The 23724-nt window shown below is 36.0% G+C and overlaps 1 protein-coding gene across 1 annotated transcript in view; it reads right to left on the bottom strand.

The window, feature by feature from the left end:
* LOC309858217 (NADPH oxidase 4-like) overlaps positions 1–23724 on the bottom strand; it is a 59775-nt gene that overhangs the window by 16460 nt on the left and 19591 nt on the right. Inside the window, exons 6-8 of the mRNA XM_082750891.1 lie at positions 6837–7053; positions 4072–4236; positions 3695–3757 (exon numbers count right to left, since the gene is read on the bottom strand). Coding sequence (XP_082607017.1) covers positions 3695–3757; positions 4072–4236; positions 6837–7053 — 445 coding nt within the window. The remainder of the gene's footprint in view (positions 1–3694; positions 3758–4071; positions 4237–6836; positions 7054–23724) is intronic.

The raw sequence follows: 23724 nt of genomic DNA, 5'->3' as shown, positions 1-23724 counted from the left end.
GACAACATGCCACATCAAAGAAGTATCTGACCCAAAATGTCAATAATGCCAAGGTTGAAAAGACCGGATCTAGCACAAAGCTCCTTCTCAACATTCCAGGGAGGTGGCTTTCTAAGTTTCTGGACGGGTCTCACTGTTAGAAATGTCTTTATCATATTGAATCAAATATATTTCTCTAAAACTTTTTACTATTGGTCTTATTTCTACACCTTGGGATCCCAAAGGAAAAATGTCTAATTCTTCATCTACATGACAGATTTTCAAGAGCTGAGACTACTGTGATATCCCCCCAATTTTTCATTTTCAGGTTGAAAAACCACATGTTGGATGTCTTATCCCCGCCACTCAAAAAAATAAATAAATAAATGAAATAAAACAAAACAAAAAATGTAATTGCAGAAGTGAAAGCAAAAATCCAAAATTAAAAGGAAACATTCTGAGATGATTAATAACAAGAGTGTAGGTACCAAATACTGACCACCTCCAGATACACCCTCTAGGCACAGAAGCCATGAGTGACGGAGCTGGGGCTGAACTGTCAAGTTCATGCTCTTTGTGTGACTACTCACTGCCATTTTGCATCACACATAATTGTTCTCCTTTTCCCAACTCTGGCTCCTACTTCTGGTTGCTCTTCCTCTGGTCTGTCCCCTTCCCCAACTTTTACCTTCCTCCCAACTCTGCCTGCAGCCAGCCCAGAGCTATCCTAACCCCTGCCCCAATTACCTTCTTGGGAAGCAGGTCAGGCCACAGAGTTCTTATGTCCTACAAACCACTCTTTTCTGAATTTCTCCTTTTGCCCTGTGAAAGGACTTTAAGACAACTCAAAGACAATATATCTAGAAGCCACTTCTTGGCATGTGCCATAAGAGAAAAATTCTTAGATTTTCTGTTTTGAGAAACATAAATATTTTTAGTGATAAAATATATGCTAAAAACTAAACAATCTTCTCTATCTGTACTGAAGCTGGGTGTGAGAACACGGCACTCCATTACACCATTCTCTCTCCTTTTGCGTATGTTGGGAAATATTTTTGTAAAAACAAAAAACAAAAACCCTCCCTTCTCTGTATTTAGCATTCAGCAGCTACCTTCCCTTTTTATTCCATATTCTCTATTTAATGCTATGGTGAAGAAATTATTTTCAAACTAAAGTCTCAAGTCGCACACCTTAAATGTATACAGTTTTTCATTTTTCAATTATACCTCACTAAAGCTGGGAAAAAAACAGAGCCTCACACAAAGAAAGATTAACTTCAGAAGTAAATTTCATATGACTCCAAGAGTAGTCCAAACTCTTTAAATTACTTAAGGACAAACGTACATGCACACTCTCTCCCTGTTGCATTCTTTCCCTTGTTTTTAAAGTTACTAACTTCGTGTTTATGGGATGCATGCAGTCAGAGAAATGGAAATGTATCTTACAACTACCAGAACCAAACACAATGCTTCTGACGATAGTGGATGTGATTGTGTGAGAATGCCTTCATGATTCAGCGGAAACATCCCACAAGAAGCTTTGTTTGTCATATTAACTTGCCAAGAATCCTAAGGTCTCCTGGAACTAGGACAATATTAAACCACATTGTAGGGTGTGCACATCCTAGAGCAGTGAAGGCCACGATATGCCTACTTGGCTCCTGGTGATGGCTGGGTCCTGGACTCTGAGGTCCTGACTTTGAAGCCCATGAGGGCAACTAAGTTTTCACTGTTCCTCATAACAACACATTTCCCCTCTCACTCTAGCTAGCCGCCCACATGGCTCCAGATGAAAGGGTGTCTGGACAAAACTCATCTATCTTCAGACTGAAGAAACAATGGTAAGTTAATTTCTTCCTCAAGGTAAGTCAGTGCTGCCATCTTTCTTGATAAAATGGAATGCTGTCAATCATTTCACTAGATGCTGAACCACCTTTCCTTAATCGTTATAAATAACTCTGCTACCTATAAACAGAATGCAAAATTTGAAGGAATTGAAGCAAAAATATATTTTTCCTTTAAAGAAATGCTGTTGAACAAATCATGTCTGTTTTTTTTTCTCTAACCACTTGACACTTCCTTCCTGTTTCTTTTATCCCTTAAATATAGATTTTTGGGGGCCTATCTTCACAAGTACATGTTCTCGAGGGGCAAATTCACAATGAAAATAAAAATCATAATAATTGTTAGCATATATTTACATGTACCTTGCACCTTCTATGTTCCAGGCTTTGTGGGAGTTCACTAAAACACATGACATACCTCAGAATAGATACTGTTTTTATCACAATATTACTCTGAGGTAACAAATGCACAGAAAGATGAAGTAACATGGCCAAGGTTTTTAAGTTTTCAACCTAACACATCAAATCTGAAAACGGTTGCTATTCTTGGAGCGCCTGGATGGCACAGTCGGTTAAGTGTCCAACTCTTGTTTTGGCTCCATCCGTGATCTCGGGGTCATGAGCTTGAGCCCCACATTGGGTTCCATGCTTATCACAGAGTCTGCCCCGCCCAGCCTCGCTCAAATAAATAAATCAATCTTGAAAAAAAAAGTGGTGGCCATTCCCGGCATAGTCCCACCCCTACATTCCAGCACTTAAGCACCCAGTGATTTTTCTGTCCCCCCATCTGTTCAATTTTATTTGCATATCTGAAGCATATATTTAAACATGTGGGTCCTGTTCTTACTTTTGCTAGAAATTGGAAAAAAATCTCAAGTCTCCATCATCAATGGGAAACATTAAATAAATTACAGTATATCCTACTGTGAAATATTAGGCAGTCAATAAAAAAGAATGAAGCATATGCAAATATAGTAACATGGAAAGTTGTCCATGATATACTGCTGAGTGAAAAGAGCAAATTATAAACCAAATGATGCAGCAAATGAATGTCAAACATCTATATATGTCTAAGTACATAGGAAAATGTCTAGAAGAATATACACCAAATTCTGGAGAAGAAAGAGGATTGAAAGGTGGGGGAAATAAGAAAAGGTAAATTGTTTACTTTTTAATAATAAGCTCATGCTATATTTATAATGCAAGAAAGAATGTTAAACAATGTCTGATAAGCTAAAAATATTTGGTGACGCCGTTACTTAACTAGATCTGTCCCCCACCCGTTATTTATCCATTTTGCTTTTTCAATTTTATTCTCCTTTTCCTCCCTCACACACAGTCTGGGCACCAATTACAATGGGCTTTTTCTTTTCTAAACACTGCTTGGATTTTCTTACGCTTCCACCTCAACTCAGAATACCCTCTTTGCCATTAAATTCTATCTCTCTAAAAAAAAACCATACATAATATATTTTGGTACAATTTCATAAAAGAAAAAATGTAAATACCTAGGAAATTTTCTGCATTTTGAATCATCAGGTTTTAATACATTTTAATATTTTGCTTCCTGAATTGTAAAAGGTAAACTGAAGTGTCCAAAAATAATAGTGAATAAAATAATAGTGAATTGTAGTCTCCAAAAATAATAAAGAATATAATAATATAATAATAATAATATCTGTTTCTGAACAGATATTATTACTTTGTATAAAAAATGGCTTACTTAAACATTTAGGATATTGTGATGACCTTGAATGATTTTTAGGATATATATATATTTTGGATAATTATATTTAGGTAGAATACACACACGAAAGAAAAAGTTGCATGTCACTCTAAAAAGTTTTAAGAATCAAAAACAAGTTTCTTACCATTGTGAGGGTAAATGGATGGTTTTCTAATGCAGACACACTGGGACAATGTAGAATAATATACTAAAAAACAACAAACATAATTTTTAAATGACCAAAAAAGAAGTACAAGTATTCTAATGATGGCATGAATACTAATTTTTTAAAAATTATATAAAGATAGAGAATTTGGGGTGCCTCGGGGGCTAGTCAGTGAAGCATCTGACTCTTGATTTCAGCTCAGGTCATGATCTCAGGCTTGTGAGACCGAGCCCCGTGTCCAGCTCCGCACTGGGCCTCCTTAAGAGTCTCTCTCTCCCTCCGCCTCTGCCCCTTCCCCCTTTAAAAAAATTAAAATAAATACATATATATATAAAAGTTGCTGAACACTGACTCACCTGGCCAGGTCTTGCTTTAAAGTTTTCTTTGATCATTCGGATTTCCATGACATCTGAGGGATGACTTATGACCGAGATGATGGTAACTGGTTTATTGCTCCTGATACACCTGTAAAGTCTTTCAGCACAATATAGGCACAGGGGTCCAGAAATCCAAAGCCAAGTCTGATGGAAAATTTTTAAAATATACTTTAAGAAATATTTGTGTTGTAGAAATATTTATATTTCTGCTCAATTACTAATTTCATACATTATAATAATGGTATTATAATCTGTATTTTAAATGATAAAATGCAAAGAAAAACCAGTAAAAAATAAGAAACAAACTGAGGGTTTTGGAGGGGAGGGGGATGGGGAGTTGCACCTGGTGGTGGGTATTATGGAGGGCACGTATTGCATGGATCACTGGGTGTGGTGCATAAACAATGAATTCTGGAACACTAAAAAGAAAAAGAATAAAATGAAAAAAAATTTTTTTTTTTTTTTAATGGAATGCCTGGGTGGCTCAGTGGGTTAAAACCTCTGCCTTGGGCTCACATCATGACCTCAGGATCCTGGGATCAAGCCTAATATCAGGCTCTCTACTCAGTGGGGAGCCTGGCTCCCCCTCTCTTTCTCTGCCTGCCTCTCTGCCTACTTGTGATCTCTGTCAAATAAATAAATAAAATATTTTTAAAAAATCAGATGCTCACTACAACTTATTCAAAGAAAACTAAATATAAAAATAAAATGTAATGTGACATATCAATAGGTATGTCTACTTTGTTTCAAATTTCTTCCTGTGCATACAGAATAAATACATAATGAATGTATATAAAATACATTCTTCATCTAAAAAGAAAAGACAGGGAAGTTAAATGCTCAAATAAATCTGAAGACGGTTTTAGGAAAAAAAATGTGCCAGTCCAATATTTGTTGAAAAAAAAAAAAGAAAAAGAAAGAAAATCCTGGATATATGTATGATTGTTTTTAAGGTATTAAAATGTTTTCATTTCCAGGAGTAACTGGAATTCTTCAAAATATAAGGTAAGGGGTTTTTTTAGTTTTTTCTTTTTTTTTTAACATCTATTTATTTATTTACTTTTTACTTGAGTGTAGTTGACCCAATGTTACATTAATTTCAGGTGTACAACTTAGTGATTAACAAGTTTATACATTATCCTATGTTCACTAAAGTATGGTTACCATCTGTCCTATTACAATATCACTGACTGTTTTTCTTATGCTATGCCTTTTACTCAACCTTGGCTATTTTTAATGCACATAATACACATGCATAATGTACACATACATAATGCATATACAATATAAAATATGTATAAGAATTATTTTAAAATATAGGATATCCTAAGCATGTTGCTTACAACTTACTTTTATATAATAAAAATAATATGCACAGAAGGTATTATATAGAATTTGGAAAGTGTGATGATTTTGCATGCATGCTGGATGGATAGTCCTGATCCCAGGATAACCCACTGTATATGCTCAGAAGTACGGAAGCCTGTCCTGTGTGACCAACCCTTTTCCTAGAACTGCACACCATCTTTCCCCCATCACTGAGGGGCCTCTGACCCAAACTTATTTTAATGGTTACTTTTTAAAACCTTGTTTACATAGCTATTTCAGATCTTTCTCCTTCCACACAGATAGATCAGGCCTCTTCCTGATATTTAGTTGGTTGCTCTGTGGGTAATAGACGTCAAATAGACAGACAAGCCCTGTAATGCAGCAGGCTTGCACCTTTGGGACAGGCACTTACCCTTCGAGCATTAAGTTCCACATAAGTAAAACGGAAGTCACAACATCTGTCCTGCCTAACAGATAGCACTGTGTGAAGCCAAGAAATCTGTGAAATTGTGAAGTCTATGAGAAACCTAGAGGATTATTATTAAAAATAAACACAAGACTAACATATTTATTCCAAAGTCATCTACAAATTCAATCTACTTTTAGACTCTTCTTTCTTTCTTCCCTTCTGAAAAGAGGCATTTGACATCACTGTCCCATAAGCAAAGAGTGTTAATTTCCATATGGGCAGTTCCCATACAAACATGAGAAGATTAGGGCCCTAATGGAACCACTTGCTGGGTATTTGAGTACAAAGTTTTCCAAGAGCAAGCATTTTAGTCAAAGACCTAGTTTTGGACTCCATTTCTGCCTATATTAGGTTGTAGAGTTTGCTCAAGGTATTTTATGTATTTAAGTCACAATTTCTTCATCAGAAAATTAAGGATGATAGTAATTGCTTCAATGGGCTATTGTGAACATTAAAAGAAATTATGCATGCGATACATTTTAGCATATTTTAGCACCTAGCAGATGATACCATGCATTCAATAAATTGATTTTATGATTTATCATTTATTATATACATAATATCATACCATAATATTATGCTATACCATAATAATAATCACAATTAGTATTAGTTCATTCGCTATTGCTTTTATTATTCAACCTACTTTTCTCGTGGATAGGGAAAATATCTTTGTCACTTCTCTTTTGGCAAGCACCAGTGCCACAGAATGCAAAGATTGTATGGCCATTTAAGGAGGAATTTTCTATATTCTGTAATAGGTCTTTTTCCTTGAACTGCCAGCTGTCTTTAATGGAAAAATAGGTGCTATCTCACAGTTGAAACATCCTGAAATGTTCTATAATTCCTTTATAAACCTTCAAAATGTGTTTAGATACAATGCTGATCAATAATTATGAAAATATGGACTTTGAGGAGACCATCAGAGATATAAAATTAATCTGACCTGCGGAAAATTAGCTTGAAATCTGGGCTCTTCCATACAAATTTTCACAGATCTGTTTTTGGTAAGTTCATCTGGTTTTGAAAGTCCTCCAGGGAAAGATTCATGAAAATGCTCCAAGCTGTGGTCTGGTAAGTGAACATTCTGGTACCGGGTTCCATTAGGGTTGATGCAGCCAGGAGGGTGGGTATCTAAATTAGCTTGATACTTCAGCAGCCCTCTGAAAGTAAATTAAGGGGAAAAAACGAAGATGGAAATGAAATTGAACTCAGAGGACACAGTGTGAGAAAACAGACTCTTTTTTTTTATTAACTTTCCAAAGTATTTATCTGAAAAGTGCTTTTCATATATCTTAGGAGCAATTGAGAAATCCTACAACTTTTAATGAATTCGTTACTATGGGACTAAACCAAGAGTGTTAGCCCTTAAACAAATATTACAAATACATGGTAGGGAAGAACATATCAATCTTTTGAATTATTCTTGAATTTCACAGCCTTTATTTCAATTCTATTAGGCATGCATACAATTATATGCTACTTTTCACTTCAATATATACTATAATAATGAGTACTTTTGCTATATCTTCAAACACAAATGGGAAAGTATAGGGATCATATTTGATTTGACTGAGACTGGATAAAATAGGCATTGCTGATTTACAGAGATATTTTATACAAACATAGTAAGAGGAACTGGAAGCTTGCAATTCCTTTGGTCTGAAAATAATTAATATGCAGCAATTAGACCCTACACATGTTTACTTTTCAATTTCTCCTTAACCAAGACCACATAAAAGACTCTAAGGTAATTAATCAGGCAGGAAAGCCAACAGCCCTAAAATACCATTCTGATTGTTTCATATTCTGTGACCTAAGATCACCATTCAACTTTCTGTGTTTTGTGTTGTTATTAATGAAAAGTTAAGTAAGATCTACCTCATGGGGATAATGCATCAAGTAATAGATTGTGCAGAACATCAAAAAAGATCCCCACTGCCTGGTATGTCTCAGTGATGTGGACAACAAGGAAGAACAGCATTGTCTGGCATATAAACACCAAGCTGCATGTTCCAGAAACCTCTGTTGTATTGGAAAGATCACATTAAGCTCTAAAGAAAAACATGCATATTATGTCTGTTGAAATAAATTTGATACTAGGGATTCAAAACAGTCATAAACAATAAAACCACACATAAGATATAACTCAGTTTTAACAAATGTGCTCACAGTGATGTGGAATAAAGAAATGATAACTTATGTTTACCTATAAATCCAAATATATTCATAATCTCTACTCTACATTTGTATTAAAAATTCTTCAGAATGAAATTATTATAATGGATACCAAATACAATGCCTTAAGAAATATTATATTCTAAAAATGCATATTCTAAAAATTCCAAGAAATTTTGTATTAGTACAAAAGGAATGAGAACTTCTATTTTTTTTTATAACACAGTGAAAAAGTAAGTTATTGCATTTAACTGGTCTTAAAAAATAATGTGAAATTATTGGTTTAGTTAGAAATACACTTCCTGGGATGCCTGGGTGGCTCAGTTGGTTGGACGACTGCCTTCGGCTCAGGTCATGATCCCGGAATCGCAGGATCAAATCCCACATCAGGCTCCCAGCTCCATGGGGAGTCTGCTTCTCCCTCTGACCTTCTCCTAGCTCATGCTCTCTCTCACTGTCTCTCTCTCTCTCAAATAAATAAAATCTTTAAAAAAAAAAAAAAAAGAAATACACTTCCTCCTTTTCCAAAACTATAACCAAACAGAGCTGTACAGTTTTGTTCCACACATACATTGGTCTTTAATTTCAGGATGTTGTCCATAGAAAGAATGGAGCGGGCAGGGAAGACCTAGTACAGGGGAAGGACTCTGTACTTTGGTCTCTGACCTGGCTGGTCACTGACTGACAGTGTGGTCTTGGGCAGATGAAAACTCCAAACATTCTCACTCATTCCAAGATGGGGCAACTGATCTTTACCACACAAGTTTGTTATAAATTTTATGGAAGTGGGCAGTTAGGCATGTAGCACCTTACTGGTATGCCCAATACTTATCCTTTCAACATGGAGTTCAGAATCTGCCAGTGTCCTTCCATGAATATGCATCAGTATCTCTGCCATCTTATATAGCCAAATAAATCTAACCTGAGATTCTGTGCTTGTTTTGTTTTGATGAGCGATGTTTTTTTATTTGTTAATCATGGTCGATCTTTTCTCTCTTATCCTTCTTTCTTTGATAGCAACAATTACAACATGAGACCAAAAAAACCATTTTCATAGGGTTTTAAGAAGAGGTAACATACACCATTTAGCTTGAGAGTAGCTTACAATAACATACAGCTCTCAAACTAAAAGGGATTTTTTTTTTTAAAAGATTTATTCATTTTAGGGGGAGGGGCAAGGGAAATGGAGAAAATCTTAAGCAGACACCCGGCTGAGCACGTGTGTGTCTCATGCATTTATATAACACCCCCCCATGTCCATACTCACTGCAAAACCCTATCAGCCTTCTAGCCAGTTTCTGGCACATGGTAGACCTTCAATGCATTTCTAGTGAATTGATTTTAAAAGTAAATAATCACATAATTTGTTTGCATATGGCAAGGGCATAAAAGTTAAAATAAAGAGAACATTCTTGTGCATACCATTGTATTTTTCATAATTAAATGATAAATAATTCAAAAGGGAAAACAGGAAGAGAAAAAGATATTCATGCATGGTAAACAAAGAGTCTTGCCAAGTTAAGATGGTGATGTAGCAGGGGTAGGGGAAGAAGACAGACAACGTGGGAATAGGAATGCTAATTACTCATTCTTTTTAGTTGTATTATCTTCCAAAGGAGAGATTTTGAAATATCTTTGGAATGTCTAGTGCTCTTCTATCATGAGAAAATGAAACAATTTTATGGTATTTCTAAAGACATGGTTGTGAATGCTATTGTTTTGGTACTCATAGGATTTCAAGATGTCCTTTCAACATTCAGCAGAGTTCCAAAAAATAGGTTCCTTTCTTTTTTGCCTTTTCTCCTCAAGAGGCATTATAGTTATACTACCATGCTTTTAATGACAAAGTCATAGAAAATAACATAGTACACAGAATAAATCTCACTCGGTTGCAACACAGAAATCATAAAAATATTTTATGGCAAAAATTAAATAGTACAGAATGCCATGTGTGCTGAAAGGACAATCACAAAATCATTCTTATTTGAATTGCATGTTAAAAATATCTAACAAATGCAGTGTCACTTATGTAACCTTTATGTTTATGATTTTAATCCTTTTTTAAAGTAGAGAAAAAAATCCTTGCCCCATGAGAAACCTACTTTTTTTCCTAGTATTCTATAACACAAAATGTTTCTTTATAGGAAAAAATAGAACAACCTGTTTCTGACTGTTCTTTTTACTTTGCTTCAATACCAAAAAAGAGCTTAAGAAAACACACCCAAACTCGTTATTTCAAAACCCACTGGAATTCACTGACTTCTGTGGAATCCACTAGAATGCACACTCCTTAAGGTCAAGGATTCATCCTGTGTTTCAGCCATATTGCTAGTGCCCAGAACAGTGTCTATACTCTATAGCAAGTGTTCAATATATATTCATTGAATGACTTCATGGATGGCTAGAAGTATACATGCAACTTCTTGTGTGGATTGCTGTTGAAACACATGATTGAGGAGTCATCTGGCTTTAACAGACACAGAAGGGGGTTAGAACTTGAAATCCAACTCCGAAAAACATGTCTATATTTTAGGAAATGGTATTAGTAAAGTAAACCATGTATACACATTCACTTTTGTAAGAAATACCATTAAATCAGTCTGCAATTTACATCATCCTTCTCCACCCTCGAATATTTCTAAATTCACCCTGAAATCTCAGCCGTGCTCTGACCCTGACCCTATTCTAATCTCAGCAGACAAATTACCAAGTGAGTTAAGTTGTCAACCTCCTTGTTAACAGCATGTAGACATGGCATGCTTTCCTAAGCTAAGAATCCAGCAGACATCAGGGAACCTCTAAGCATCTGAGTACGTATCAGATCAAAGCTATCACTGCCCACTTTGTCTGGTCTAGACAGGTCCTTGCCTCTTCATTCTTTCCTAGGCGCTTGCTACTGATACCTGAGGGAACTCACATTCCACAGCTTGACTGGAGCACATACTGTGTCTAGCTCTTGCTGATGGTATTGTCCGACATACAAGACTGGACAACACAGACAGCACCAACCTTATGGGTATGTGACTTTTGCAGTTTCATGGAACCATGCTCTTAGAAAGGCCCCGTGATTGGTCCAACACTCTATTGTCACCGTCTTGAAATGCTTAATTTTTTAAAAAGATTTTGTTTATTTATTTATTTGACAGAGAGAGATCATAAGTAGGCAGAGAGGCAGGCAGAAAGAGGGGGAAACAGACTCCCTGCTGAGCAGAGAGCCCAATGCGAGGCTCAATCCCAGGACCCTGAGATCTTGACCTGAGCTGAAGGCAGAGGCTTAACCCACTGAGCCACCCAGGCGCCCCTAAATGCTTAATAATTTTTTATGAAAGGGCCTCACACTTTCATTTTACAGTGAGCCCTGCAAATTAAGTAGCCAGCCACAGACACTATACACCTTCCAAAACTAAACCTTGGAGCCTAAGAACACAAGATCAAGACTGGAACATTCCTTAAGTGCGTAAAGTTAAATAGGTCATTTTACAAACTTTCCTCAGCTGAAAAAGTGAGATAGTTCATGTTCCTCTCTACTCCATGGGTATATAAAGTAAAGGACTTTGACCTCTTGGGAAGAAAAAATGTGTAAGCATCCGATATTTTTTTAGTATATTCTTTGCTTTCAGACCTCACTAAAATGGTGCTGGAATAAAAGAATGATTTCACAGTACAGAAAAACACTGTACTAAAGATAGTTCTTAAACTTTGCCCTTGTTCTTCTCCTTCCTCCTCCAGGACCACTTGTTATTATGAATAAGATCCAGGAAGAAAAGTGAGATTAAAATTATGTGAGAAAGTATTTGGTCTGAAACTCATTATTCCTATCCTCAAAGTAGGAAAGAAGTAAACTTACAATTTAGATTAAAAACTTGTGAACAAAAGTAGCTTCCAACACAAGTGAATTTATATACATGAAAATGCTCTTTATATCCTACATCTATCTACCCAGGTATATGGAATCCTTAAGGGAGAAAAACCCACATGACCTCAATACCTACCTCCACCTGCTTCTAAGATAAAATATCAGCAAAAGTACATAAAATAAGAGCTTAGTGCAGAATTGATATACAGAAAAATCATTTTTTTTGCACAAAAATGAAAATCAATCTTATGAATGGGAAATTAGAAGTGGAGGGAAAAACACATCATAAAGACCATAGTTGCATAGAATATTATGTTATTAACGTATGTGAAATACGTAAATATTATGTGACAGAGATTTTAATTCCAGATAAGAAAGACTTAGACCTTTAGGAATTCACTCTATATATTCACAAAAGCCAAAAAGTGAAAGAAAACAATGAGATGAAATTATTTTCTTCTGCAATCCAAAGAATTTTTAGCCACAGAATTACATAAAAATCCCCAACAACATATGTGCCAATCTTCAAGATGACCTAAATAATCAAGTCTTAAAGACTAATTCCTCTGGCACAAGAATTGATACACTAGTTACCATAAGAACTTATTACCCAGAGAACACTGAACGTAAGTGACAATCCCCAAATGGGAATCCAATTACACTGAAACAAATACACAGATTATTTCTTATTGTTATCTGCAATATTTAGATAATTGGGGAAACCTGGAAGGGCCTAGAAGGACAACAAATTCCTAGCCAAAAGCCAATTACTACAGCTCCACTTAATCCAGCACACAGTCAATGGTGACTTGTGACAGGGATTCCATTGATAAAGATGGGTAGGAAACATTCTTGCCCTCAAAAACAGTATAATTAAGCTAGAATATATCACTGCTGTGTTGTCTTTTCTCTTTCGTATTGGAACTCAAAGATCCATAATAGGGTAGGCAGAAGAGAGCACTAGACTAGATTCTACCATTCAACCACAGCTCCAGCTGCAGCCCCACTTCTCCCTTTTATTTAAGATTTTACATAATGTATCTTATTCTGTACTCGTGGATATACAGTATTTATGAGAATTACTCTCTTCCCGCAGTATACTTTCAAGGAGTACATATGCATAAGTTCTTTCTTTTTTTCTGTACAATTCCTATTCTCCTTAATCTATGTTGTGAGCAATGACAGGCAATGAGGCCTGGTAACAGATTTTGAAATATGTGGACCCCCTGTCTGCTGAACAAAGAGCCATATACACAGTGTAGCAAGAATACTGGTAAGAGTATCTCTTCCACTGCATTTTTATCAGCTCTAGTCTAGAACCTAGCTTTTTTCATTGTTATTTTCAAGTCACCTGGAAGAATTTTGGATGTTAATGTACCACATAGATATAATTTTATTTTTAGGGTTATTATAAAGTTGTATTTATTATGTACCATAACAAGGTTGAACGTTGTAAGAAACATTTATTAAACAACACAAAATTTTTTTCATTTTCTTCTTACCATCTTCTCAGAGGACTAAATTTCCTCAAAACCTTGAAATCTATGTAACTTATAAAAAAATGAATTCCTTACTCAAAACCAACAAAATACACACGTAGCACTAACCAACTTTTATAGATAAATTGGACAGTTACTCCAGAGTTTCACATGACATGAATATATTTCTTTCATAAGTAAAGTGCCTTCCAAGCCATGAATAAATAACTCATTAATTCAAGAAAAGATTAGAAATTAAATGCATAGGTTCTGGGGACAGACTGTGGGTCAATCCTTAACCCTAGCAGGCCCTAACTAGGTGGTTTTAAATAACGATTTAAAACCATTTATATTCAATCATTTAATTTAATCTTCTGTGCCTCATTTTCCCATTTGTAAAATGAGGTATATACGAATAGTACTTACCTCATAGTGCTAGGAGATTAAAAAAAAAAAAAAAAACAAACAAACTCTGTGTGCACTTGGGGGGGGGCATTTATGTATATATGAATGTGTGCCTAAATTAGTGCTAAGAACATACCAGGTATGTTCTTAGCACTAATCATTATATAAACCTTGGAAATTATTATGATGAAATTATTATGATGAGTATCACCATTACCCTCTAAAATGAATAAAATGTGATTGACAGGTTCAGAGCTATATTTATTAGGTAAGTTCTCCTTACAGAACCATCATGTGAGAAGAAAATTGTCCCAGTGTTTCTTATGTTCCCACAATCTATTGTTTTGAACTCTGGATAAAACTGAAGAGGAGATATAAAATGTATAATTTAATATTACAGCTCTCTAGTAAAACTCTAGCTTTAAAAAGCTTCATTCAGTTCAGATATTTTTTGGGCCACATACAGCCTTGTGAATCTAATGAAAGCTAAAAGTGTGTGTGTGTGTGTGTGTGTGTGTGTGTGTAATATATTAAATATAAATATATAAGCGTATATATATTTACACACACACGGGGCTTGTATTCAAGAACTCATGTCTCCCAGCAATAATTCAATGATTCTTAGAGATTATGAATCCAAGTAGAGAACTCCCACTCTACTGGAAGAGAAGTAGGATTTTGAGGTAGAAGTAAAAGGCATCAAACTTACAATAATAATGCGCACCTATCAGAAATTAAGCACCTAGAAACTACTCAGAACACGTTACCTGGAAAAGTGATGAGTAGTATACAAAAGATTGAGCCACAACCAAGAACATGCAAATCCTCACCTTCTACCTAACATGGTAGAGGACATTCATTTATGATCTGTAAAGTGGGACAAAGCTACACAAATTTACTGTGTTTATTATTTGAAGGTTCTAGTCTCCCAAATACCTATGTAGAGCCCTTATTTGAGGTAAGGTGATCTTTTGTGGCTCATTCGCCCAGAACTTTCCCCTAATGCCTAGGAATAGACTAATCACCGTATGTCCTGGTTTACCCACAAGTCACTGCTCAGTTATTAATAGCGTTCCAATTCATTCTCAGAAATGTCTGGTATGGACAATACATTATATGGCCAATTCAAATCTAGAGACAAGGAAAGGAACGTGGAAAAGAAGATGTAGGAAAATAAATTATTCTTCCCCGGTGCTAGAATAGAGTTGGCTTAACATAACACCTCTGGGCGTTCCTTTCCCTGGGCTTCACCAAGTTCCCTTTGACTTTTTAGGAGCAAACTCTCTGACTAGGGGGAAGATCACACGGGCCTGTGTGGGTGAAACAAGCCCTCAGTGCAAGTGGCTTCTGAAAGAGAAGATATTTGGGAATCAGCGACTTTCAACACTTATCTAAACTGCATAAATACCTCTACCCTCCAACAGAATGTTCTTAATTTCCTCCTCCTAAGGGCCTAGTGGAGGGAGGATAAGCCAGTACAGTAAGCCTAACTTCATAAATATTTGTCTAACCCTGGTTAACTTCTTGAGCCTAAACTCCTATGAAGCCGACAGTGCCTCTGGTTCATTAATGTCCTTGTGGACAAAGTCTGCCCACCCTGCCTGCCCTGGCTGAAAGAATAAATGATTTTAGAAACATGCACATAGAAACCCATTCCTTTTAAATCCCCATAGAAGAAAGGATTCAAAGAGAATATAAATCATGCTCTTCAGTGAACTCTTGCCAGGAAGTAGACCCAAAAGGCAAAGAGCTCTGTTTAAAAGAACAATGTGCCATGTATTAAATAAGTAATATATATTAATCTATATAATAAAATAAGGTCTGAGAGGTCCAGCAGAACTAGTACAACAATATTATTTACACAATTAATTGCCATACATGCATCAGAGGAGGACTTTCCCCCTCCCTTTTTCAGAATCACGACATTTTGATTCCTCTCTCATGTAAATAAAAAAGTAAAATACAGTCACCATGCATCTAACACCCCGAGCTAGAGCCAGTGGGTGTTGACTCTGAGAGGCCAAGGTGCCAAATCTCATTTGCAATGGGTTCCCTCCACAAGCCTATCAAAGGAGTAGGGTTAGTCTCTCAGCTGAGGCTCTGTGACATTCATAATTGCTTTTCCCTCCAATATCCCTTTTATCAGTAAGTGAGAATGGCAGTATATATATCCTCCCGATGAGTTTCTCAAATGAAAATAAAGAAATGTCCAGTTACATTCGTGTCTGAAAAGAGGAAACAGTTTTGGCTTTTTTTTTTCCCCAAATGTCTTCTGAATTGAAATATCTTTAATACAGCATGCAAATAGCAACCTCCTAGAAAGGTGTATTAAAAATTAAAAAGAAAAAAAAAATCCTCTCAGGAGGAAGCTTGTCTTGCAAGTTCCAGAGTAAACCTTTATTGTTAAAATCAATTGAATTTTTGAGACCTAACAATGTTATAAAAAGTGTTGCCCTCTCAAGGAATATTCTTTTGATCTGCTAAGCAGTTTTCATTATCTTTTCATCAAATTACTTTGTAGATAGGAAAACCTGGGCTCTTCAAAAGTGCTATGTCTTTATAAAAACAAAAACAAAAACAAAAATTCTTCCAACAGTTAAATGTAGGGTTTCTTCCTAATATAGCTATTAGGTATTTGCAAAAGTATAATTTTTTTTCCTGCTAATCCTTGAATATGCCTCTATGATGCTTACATTGTTATTTTCACTTATTTAGTGAGTGTTCACTGAGACAACCTGATGATGTAAGTGACTTTAATAATTCCATCTTGTAGTTAAGAAAAAAAAATAGGTCAAATTATCTGACAAGGTCATACAGCTATTAATGATGAACCTCTTAATTGCCATGCTTTTTTGACCTCTTAGAAAGGAAAATTAGCACATTTTAAAGATACATTTGACCAATGAAAAGAAACATCTGAGTTGAGCGTATGTGAAATGTTTTTTTAGGGTTTCATGCAATAGATTTGCTTATAAATAATTTTAAAAATCTAAGATACAGGTAACAAGTATGAAAACTAGGTTAAGATAAGGGACGGGTAATTATAGAACAAGACTACCAGGCCCTAAATAATGGCTGCAATATTTGGAGCAAAAAAGATAAACTTTCCATGTTACCAATGTTATATCAAATACACCTAGAGCACTGCATGTAGTGTGGTTTCCACTTTTTAAAGGGATCCAAGGGAAGCATACCAAACAGCAGCCAGCCTAAGTTAGTGGTGAGGAGTGTGGGCCCAAGAATCTGATCCCTGGGTTCAAACCCAAACTCTTTTACTAACTACTCATGACTTTTAACAAGTTACTTCGCCTGCCACTACCCCTGCTCTGTCACCTGGACAATGAGAATAATGATCACCATCATCATCATCACAGCAACCACAACAGCAACAGCAGCAGATTTTATCAGGGTTGTTGGGAGGATTGAATGAGATCAAACATTGGTAAGGTACAAGGTAAGCACTCAATGAATATTCACTGTTAACATATATATTTTTTTAAAGTTTGGAATAATGAGGAGATTTGAGATGATCATCAAGCATGGAACAGATGAGCAGAATTTGAAGGAGATTTAGTCACAGCCACTGAAGGCCCTGATTTAAATTAAAGTAAAATAAATTCTTTCTCTAAAGGGAAAGAACTTTGGGAAAATTAGAGTTTCCTAAAGACAGAATTGGCTTTTCAGAATTAGATATTTACTTAGTTTGTATGGGAGACTCAAGGCATCTTACTCAAGATATCCTTTAAGCTTCCTTCAAAATTTGAGATTCTATGAAAACAAAACTGACCTTCAAAAATCACTACTCCTCTATTGCAAAAGTCTGCTTAGGCAGAGAAGCTAGCCAACAATCTCTAATCATTTCATCCTTGAAGCCTAAAATTTTCTTAAATTCCCAGTCTACATTGCCTCTTTAATTCTGAACTACCAGAATTCTTGAAAAGAAAATGTTTATACATGGAAAATATGCAGCATAAAATTCTCTCTAGCTGTTTTAATTCTAAACTAATTGCCAATGCTGGGAGACTAAAGATCATATATTATATTGTTCCACTATACCTCATTACTGTACTTAGCACACTGATGGAAAGAGTAAATGCCCAGAAAATACTGATTTCCTGTCTCTACATAAAGCACACCCTTTAATAGAAATCTCAATATAAATCCAAGAAACTTATTTTGAGTAATAGCACTTTATTTCCTTATATGACCAAAAGCTAGAGAATGAAATTATCAAGGTATTTCATAAAGCAAAGATAATCTATGTTCTCAACATTGGGACAAATGATAATAATTTCAATAGATTTACTTAGATCCGTTAGCAATAAAACATTTTTTTGAGAAATATTCGATTTTGAAAAAGCTGTAAGTTTTTACCACCAGTAAACTTTCCCATACCAGGAGTATAATCTATGTGGCTTTATTCAAAATTTAACTTCACAGGTTTATAAAACTTTAGTTATAAGATGGAAAAGTTCTGAGCATCTAAAGTTATAAGATGGAAAAATTCTAATGATAGATATAGTTAATAATACCATACTATATACTTAAGATTTCCTAAGAGAGTAGATCTGAAGCATCCTCATGGGCAGGAGAGGTAAATGTAAAGTGTCGGATATGTTAATTCATATGGTTGGAATAACCATTTCACAACATATATGTATTTAATCACAGAGTATACTTAAAATATATTACTTTGCAATATATAATATGTATAATTTTATCAAGTATACTTCAATAAAAACTTAATTTCATAAAAATGTATACTACAGAATTCTTATAGAATTGTATAGTTGTTGCATGACACTGATTTCAGTATTAGAAGAGGTTTTCCTTACTAATAGTTTATAACAATTAAGTTAGTTTAAGAAATTGATTACATATAATTCACTCTGCAGATGCCTTTTGTTATTTCATTGCATAAATTAAAGTCACTTTCTGTTTATGACCCTCGCTTTACAAAAGTAAAGTCATAATTTAAATATGCCTTCTTTTATCCAAAAAATGATGAAAGAACTCTCAATACAAGCCTCTTTAAACTTAAGAAATCTGTTTGAACTCCTGAACCTTTTTTTAAAAATTGACTCTATTTTGAATTACAAAGAAACAGATATTTTCAGATTTAACTTAGTACAACATAAAGGCAAAAGAATGAATAATTAATTATACTAACAAATGATTGCATTTTTCTCTCATCTGTTACAGATAGATGAGGGAGACCACAATCCCAGATAAAACAAGATATTAACCTTTAAAAAAATTCTTAACACCCAGTTCTCAGTACAGAGCTCTCCAAAAACACAAAACCTAGTAATAAAAAAAAAATAAATAAATAATGAGTTCTTGAGTCAGAATGGCCAAATCTGAATCCAGGATCCATCAGTTAAGTAAACTTTAACAAGTTACTTACTCTCCCTAAACTTCAGTTTTCTGACATGTAAAGGGGGGTTAACAATATTATTTTATCCTTTTAAAACTGTGATCCCTGAAAACAATATTATTTTATCCTTTTAAAACTGTGATCCCTGAAAACATAAAGCATCTAAATTATTCTGAATTTATCCTTGACATATAGTAAGCATTATGTAATTATTTTAAATTACAGTTAACATTAGTAGCATCTGCTTACTCATAGTTCATTTTAGGATAATAGCCCTGACAGCCAAACAAGTCATTCAAATAACAGAGTGTAAACCAAATTTGTACTGAGAGCTTTCTTGGTGTCCTAATATTCCATAGAACATATTATTCCTGCAAAAGGAAAAGAATAGAACCCAGAGCTTCCTCAGACCATGGCCCTCTTCTTTGTGTGGCAGGAATGACTAACCAGAAGCCGGGATAATAATGTGAGGCCATGTTTCTGATGCTCTACAACTGTATGTTCTGGAATGAAGTACATAATAAATTGAGCCATATAAGGACATATAAGAGCCATGAGGACATGTAAGAGAGACCCATATAATATTGCTGTCTAAAACAGTGGTCTCCAAAATCAGAGGGGAAAAAAAAAAGCATTTTAAACATGCGCCCTGAAATAAATACATAATTTATGTGACCTACTGTACAAAGTACGTTAGAAAACATTCTGAGGAAAGGATTAACAGCAGATCTGAACCTTTCTCCAAACACTGTCTCCTTGGAAACATTTTGGGCTATGATAAACTGGGAATGCCAGCTGTGTTTCCAGGCAACATTGTTTATTATTGGTGGAATGCATCTGGACCAGGAGGTCTATGAGTGAACTATAAAATCATTCAGGACTCACAGACCTCAGTTTACTGTGTGAGGTGTGTTCTCACAATGGAGGGCATCCCTTGAGGAGATTGGGGCTGCTACCAAGATACTGGTTTCTGTGGAGCTTGAGCCTTATGCAAGGCAGGGTAGTCCATGCCTACCTATGTGGCTTATTCATCCTGAAACTAAGTTGGGGGGCGAGGGAGAAGAGGTGGGAAATGATTCCTAACCACCAGAGGGATCCCCACAGAAGGACCTGACATTGTCCTATTGACTTTCTAGGTTTCCTATCCTCTATTACTCTACTCAATCAAGCGAACCTGAAGTTAGACGATGGTCTATTGTGTCATATTAGTGTGAGCCTCAAGACGAAACCACAGTCCACTCTGGTGATCACACAGATACATACATCCATATTACGTATTATGTACATATATTATTTCCTTCCTCTAAGCTAATGGATTATTTTAAACACTATACCATTGAGTAAACTTCTTCGGTTGACACACTTTTCAGAACACTTGGGGTAGGGGGCGCCTGGGTAACTCAGTCAGTTAAGTGGCTGCCTTCAGCTCAGGTCATGATCCCAGGATCCTAGGCTCAAGCCCCAATTCAGGCTCCCTGCTCAGCAGAGAGTCTGCTTCTCCCTTTCTCTCTGCTTGTCACTCTGCCTACTTATGCTTTCTCTCTAGCTCTCTGTCAAATAAATAAATAAAATATATTTTTAAAAAAAGCAACTCCTCTGTTTAAAAAATAAGAAGAAGAATATTTGGAGTATATTCTTTGTAAAATCTTAGGATATGCTCTTTTTTTCTGTTGTGATCTGATGTTTTTGACACATCCTTGTCTTTGATCATTGTAAACCTTTGGCTTTCTCTGCAAGTATTATTGCAGCCAGGCCTTTTTGTTTTGTTTTTATTTTTATTTATTTGTTTTTATTAAGTTTTGTATTTTAATTCCAGTATAGTTAACATACAGTGTTACATTTGTTTCAGTGATTCAATAATTCTAATCTTTAATCAATGTTTCGTGAACCCCAATGTTTATAGCAGCATTATCAACAATAGCCCAACTATGGAAAGAGCCCAACTGTCCATCAATGGACGACTGGATAAAGAAGATGTGTGTGGGGGGTGTGTGTGTGTGTGTATACATATATAACACGAAACAGAACATGAACACAGGGGAAGGTAAAAAAGATGGGTAGGGGAAGCAAACCAAAAGAGACTCTTAACTATAGAGAACAAACTAAGGGCTGATAGAAGGAGAGGGCAGGGAATGGGCTAGATGGGTGGTGGATATTGAGGACACTTCTGAAGAGCACTGGGTTATATGTAAGTGATGAATTACTAAATTCTATACCCGAATCAAATTTTACCATACATGCTAACTGGAATTCAAATAAAAACTTGAAATTAAAAAAAAAAATAGTGTTCATCCTGATAAGTGTACTCTTTAACCCCTAATTAATCACTTATTTCACCCATCGCCCCACCCACTTCCCCTGTGGTAACCATCCGTTTGTTTTCTATAGTTAAGAGTCTGCTTTTTGGTTTGTGCCTTTCTTTCTTTTTTTCTTTTGCTTTTTTGTTTTGTTTCTTAAATTCCACAGAGGAGTGAGATTATATGGTATTTGTCTTTCTCTGACAGACTTAGTTCACTTTGCATTATACTTTCTAAGTCCATCCATAGTTGCAAATGGCAAGATTCCATTCTTTTTTATGGGTGAATAATATTTCAGTGTATATATAGACTACATCTTCTTTATCCAGTCATCAATGGGTGGACACATGAGCTGCTTCCATAGTTGGGCTATTGTAAATAATGCTGCTATTAACACAAGGCTGCATGTATCTTTAAGTGTTTTTGTATTCTTTGGGTAAATACCCAGTGGTGTGACTGGTAGATCATAGGATAGTTCTATTTTTAACTTTTTGAGGAAACTCCGTGTTGTTTTCCACAGTGGCTGCACCAGTATTCAGGCCCACCAACAGTGCAAGGCTGGGCAGAGGTTTCGATATCTCCACATCCCTGCCAACACTTATTGTTGCTTGTGTTTTTTGTTTTAGCCTGAGGTGCGGTGTGATATCTCATTGTAGTTTTGATTTGTATTTCCCTGATGATGGGAGATGTTGTGCATCTTTTCCTATGTCTGCTGGCCATTTGGATGTCTTCTTTAGAGAAATATCTGTTGATGTCTACTGCTGATATTTTAAAGATTTATTTATTTTCTAGAGAGAGTGCGTGCCCATGAGCGGGAGGAGGAGAAGAGGGTAAGGGAGAGACAGAATCTCAAGCAGACTCCCCACTGAATGTGGAGCCTGATGTGGGGCTTGATCTCACAACCTTGAGATCATGACCTAAGCCAAAATCAAGAGTTGATGCTTAACCAACTGAGTGACTCAGGCACCTGTTCATGTCTTCTGCCCATTTTTTAATTGGATTATTTGGTTTTGGGGTATTGACTTATATCAGTTCTTTATATATTTTGGATACTAAATCTTTATCAGGTAAATCATTTGCAAGTATCTTCTTCCATTCAGTAGGTTGCCTTTTAGTTTTGTTAATTGTTTTCTTCACTGTGCAGAAGTTTTTGATTTTTATGTAGTCCCAATAGTTTACTTTGCTTTTATTTCCCTTCCCTCAGGAGACACATCTAGAAAAATGTTGCTCTGGACTGTTAGGCTTTTTTAAACTAAAACCTGGTAACTCCATTGCTATAAATTCTGCAGCAGCAAGACATAAGGAATTCCTAAAAATACAAAAACTAAAATACTTTCTTGAAATCTTCTCTTCTTACTAACTTTCTCTTAGAGATTATCAGAGCATAACCATAGAGCAGCCCCTGGGCGGCTCTGTCAGTTTACTGTCCAGCTCTTCATTGTGGCTCAGGTCATGATCTCAGAATTGTGAGATCATGCTCAGTGTCAGGCTCCGTGATGGGCATGGAGTCTGCTCAAGATTCTCTCTCTCCCTCTGCTACTTCCCCCATCTCCCTCTACTACTCTCTCTAAAAAGGAAAAAATAGGATATAACTATAGAGGACTGCAATTTAAAAATTGCAATACTGTGGGGCACCTGCGTGGCTCATCTGACTCTAAATTTCAGCTCAGGTCATGGTCTCAAGATCCTGGGATCAAATCCCACACTGGGCTTCACCTTCAGTCTTTCTCCCTCTCTCTCTGCCCCTCCACCTGCTCACCCTCTCTCTTTCTCTCTCTCTAATAAATACATCTCATAAAAAGAAACCTACAATACTGCGGGACAAGAAACTCTTTCAGTTGTATTTTTTTAAAGATTTTAATTATTTATTTGACAGGGAGAGAGAGCACAAGCAGGGGGAACTGAAGAGGGAAAAGCAGGCTCCCCACTGAACAGAGGGCCAGATGTGAGTCCAAGCCCAGGACACTGGAATCATGACCCAAGCTGAAAGCAGATGCCTAACTGACTGAGCCACCCAGTTGCCCCAATTCTTTCAGCTTTAATACACTTTTACACTACTTTCATTAAAATATGCTATGCTGGGGCGCCTGGGTGGCTCAGTGGGTTAAGCCACTGCCTTCAGCTCGGGTCGTGATCTCAGAATCCTGGGATTGAGCCCCGCACCGGGCTCTCTGCTCGGCAGGGAGCCTGCTTCCTCCTCTCTCTGTGTCTGCCTCTCTGCCTACTTGTGATCTCTCTCTGTC

Source organism: Mustela nivalis (genome assembly GCF_964662115.1).
Source record: "Mustela nivalis genome assembly, contig: HAP1_SCAFFOLD_2035, whole genome shotgun sequence".
Classification (NCBI taxonomy): Eukaryota; Metazoa; Chordata; class Mammalia; order Carnivora; family Mustelidae; genus Mustela; species Mustela nivalis.
Note: the sequence above shows the minus strand (reverse complement) of the source record. Positions and strands in the feature narration are given on the sequence as shown.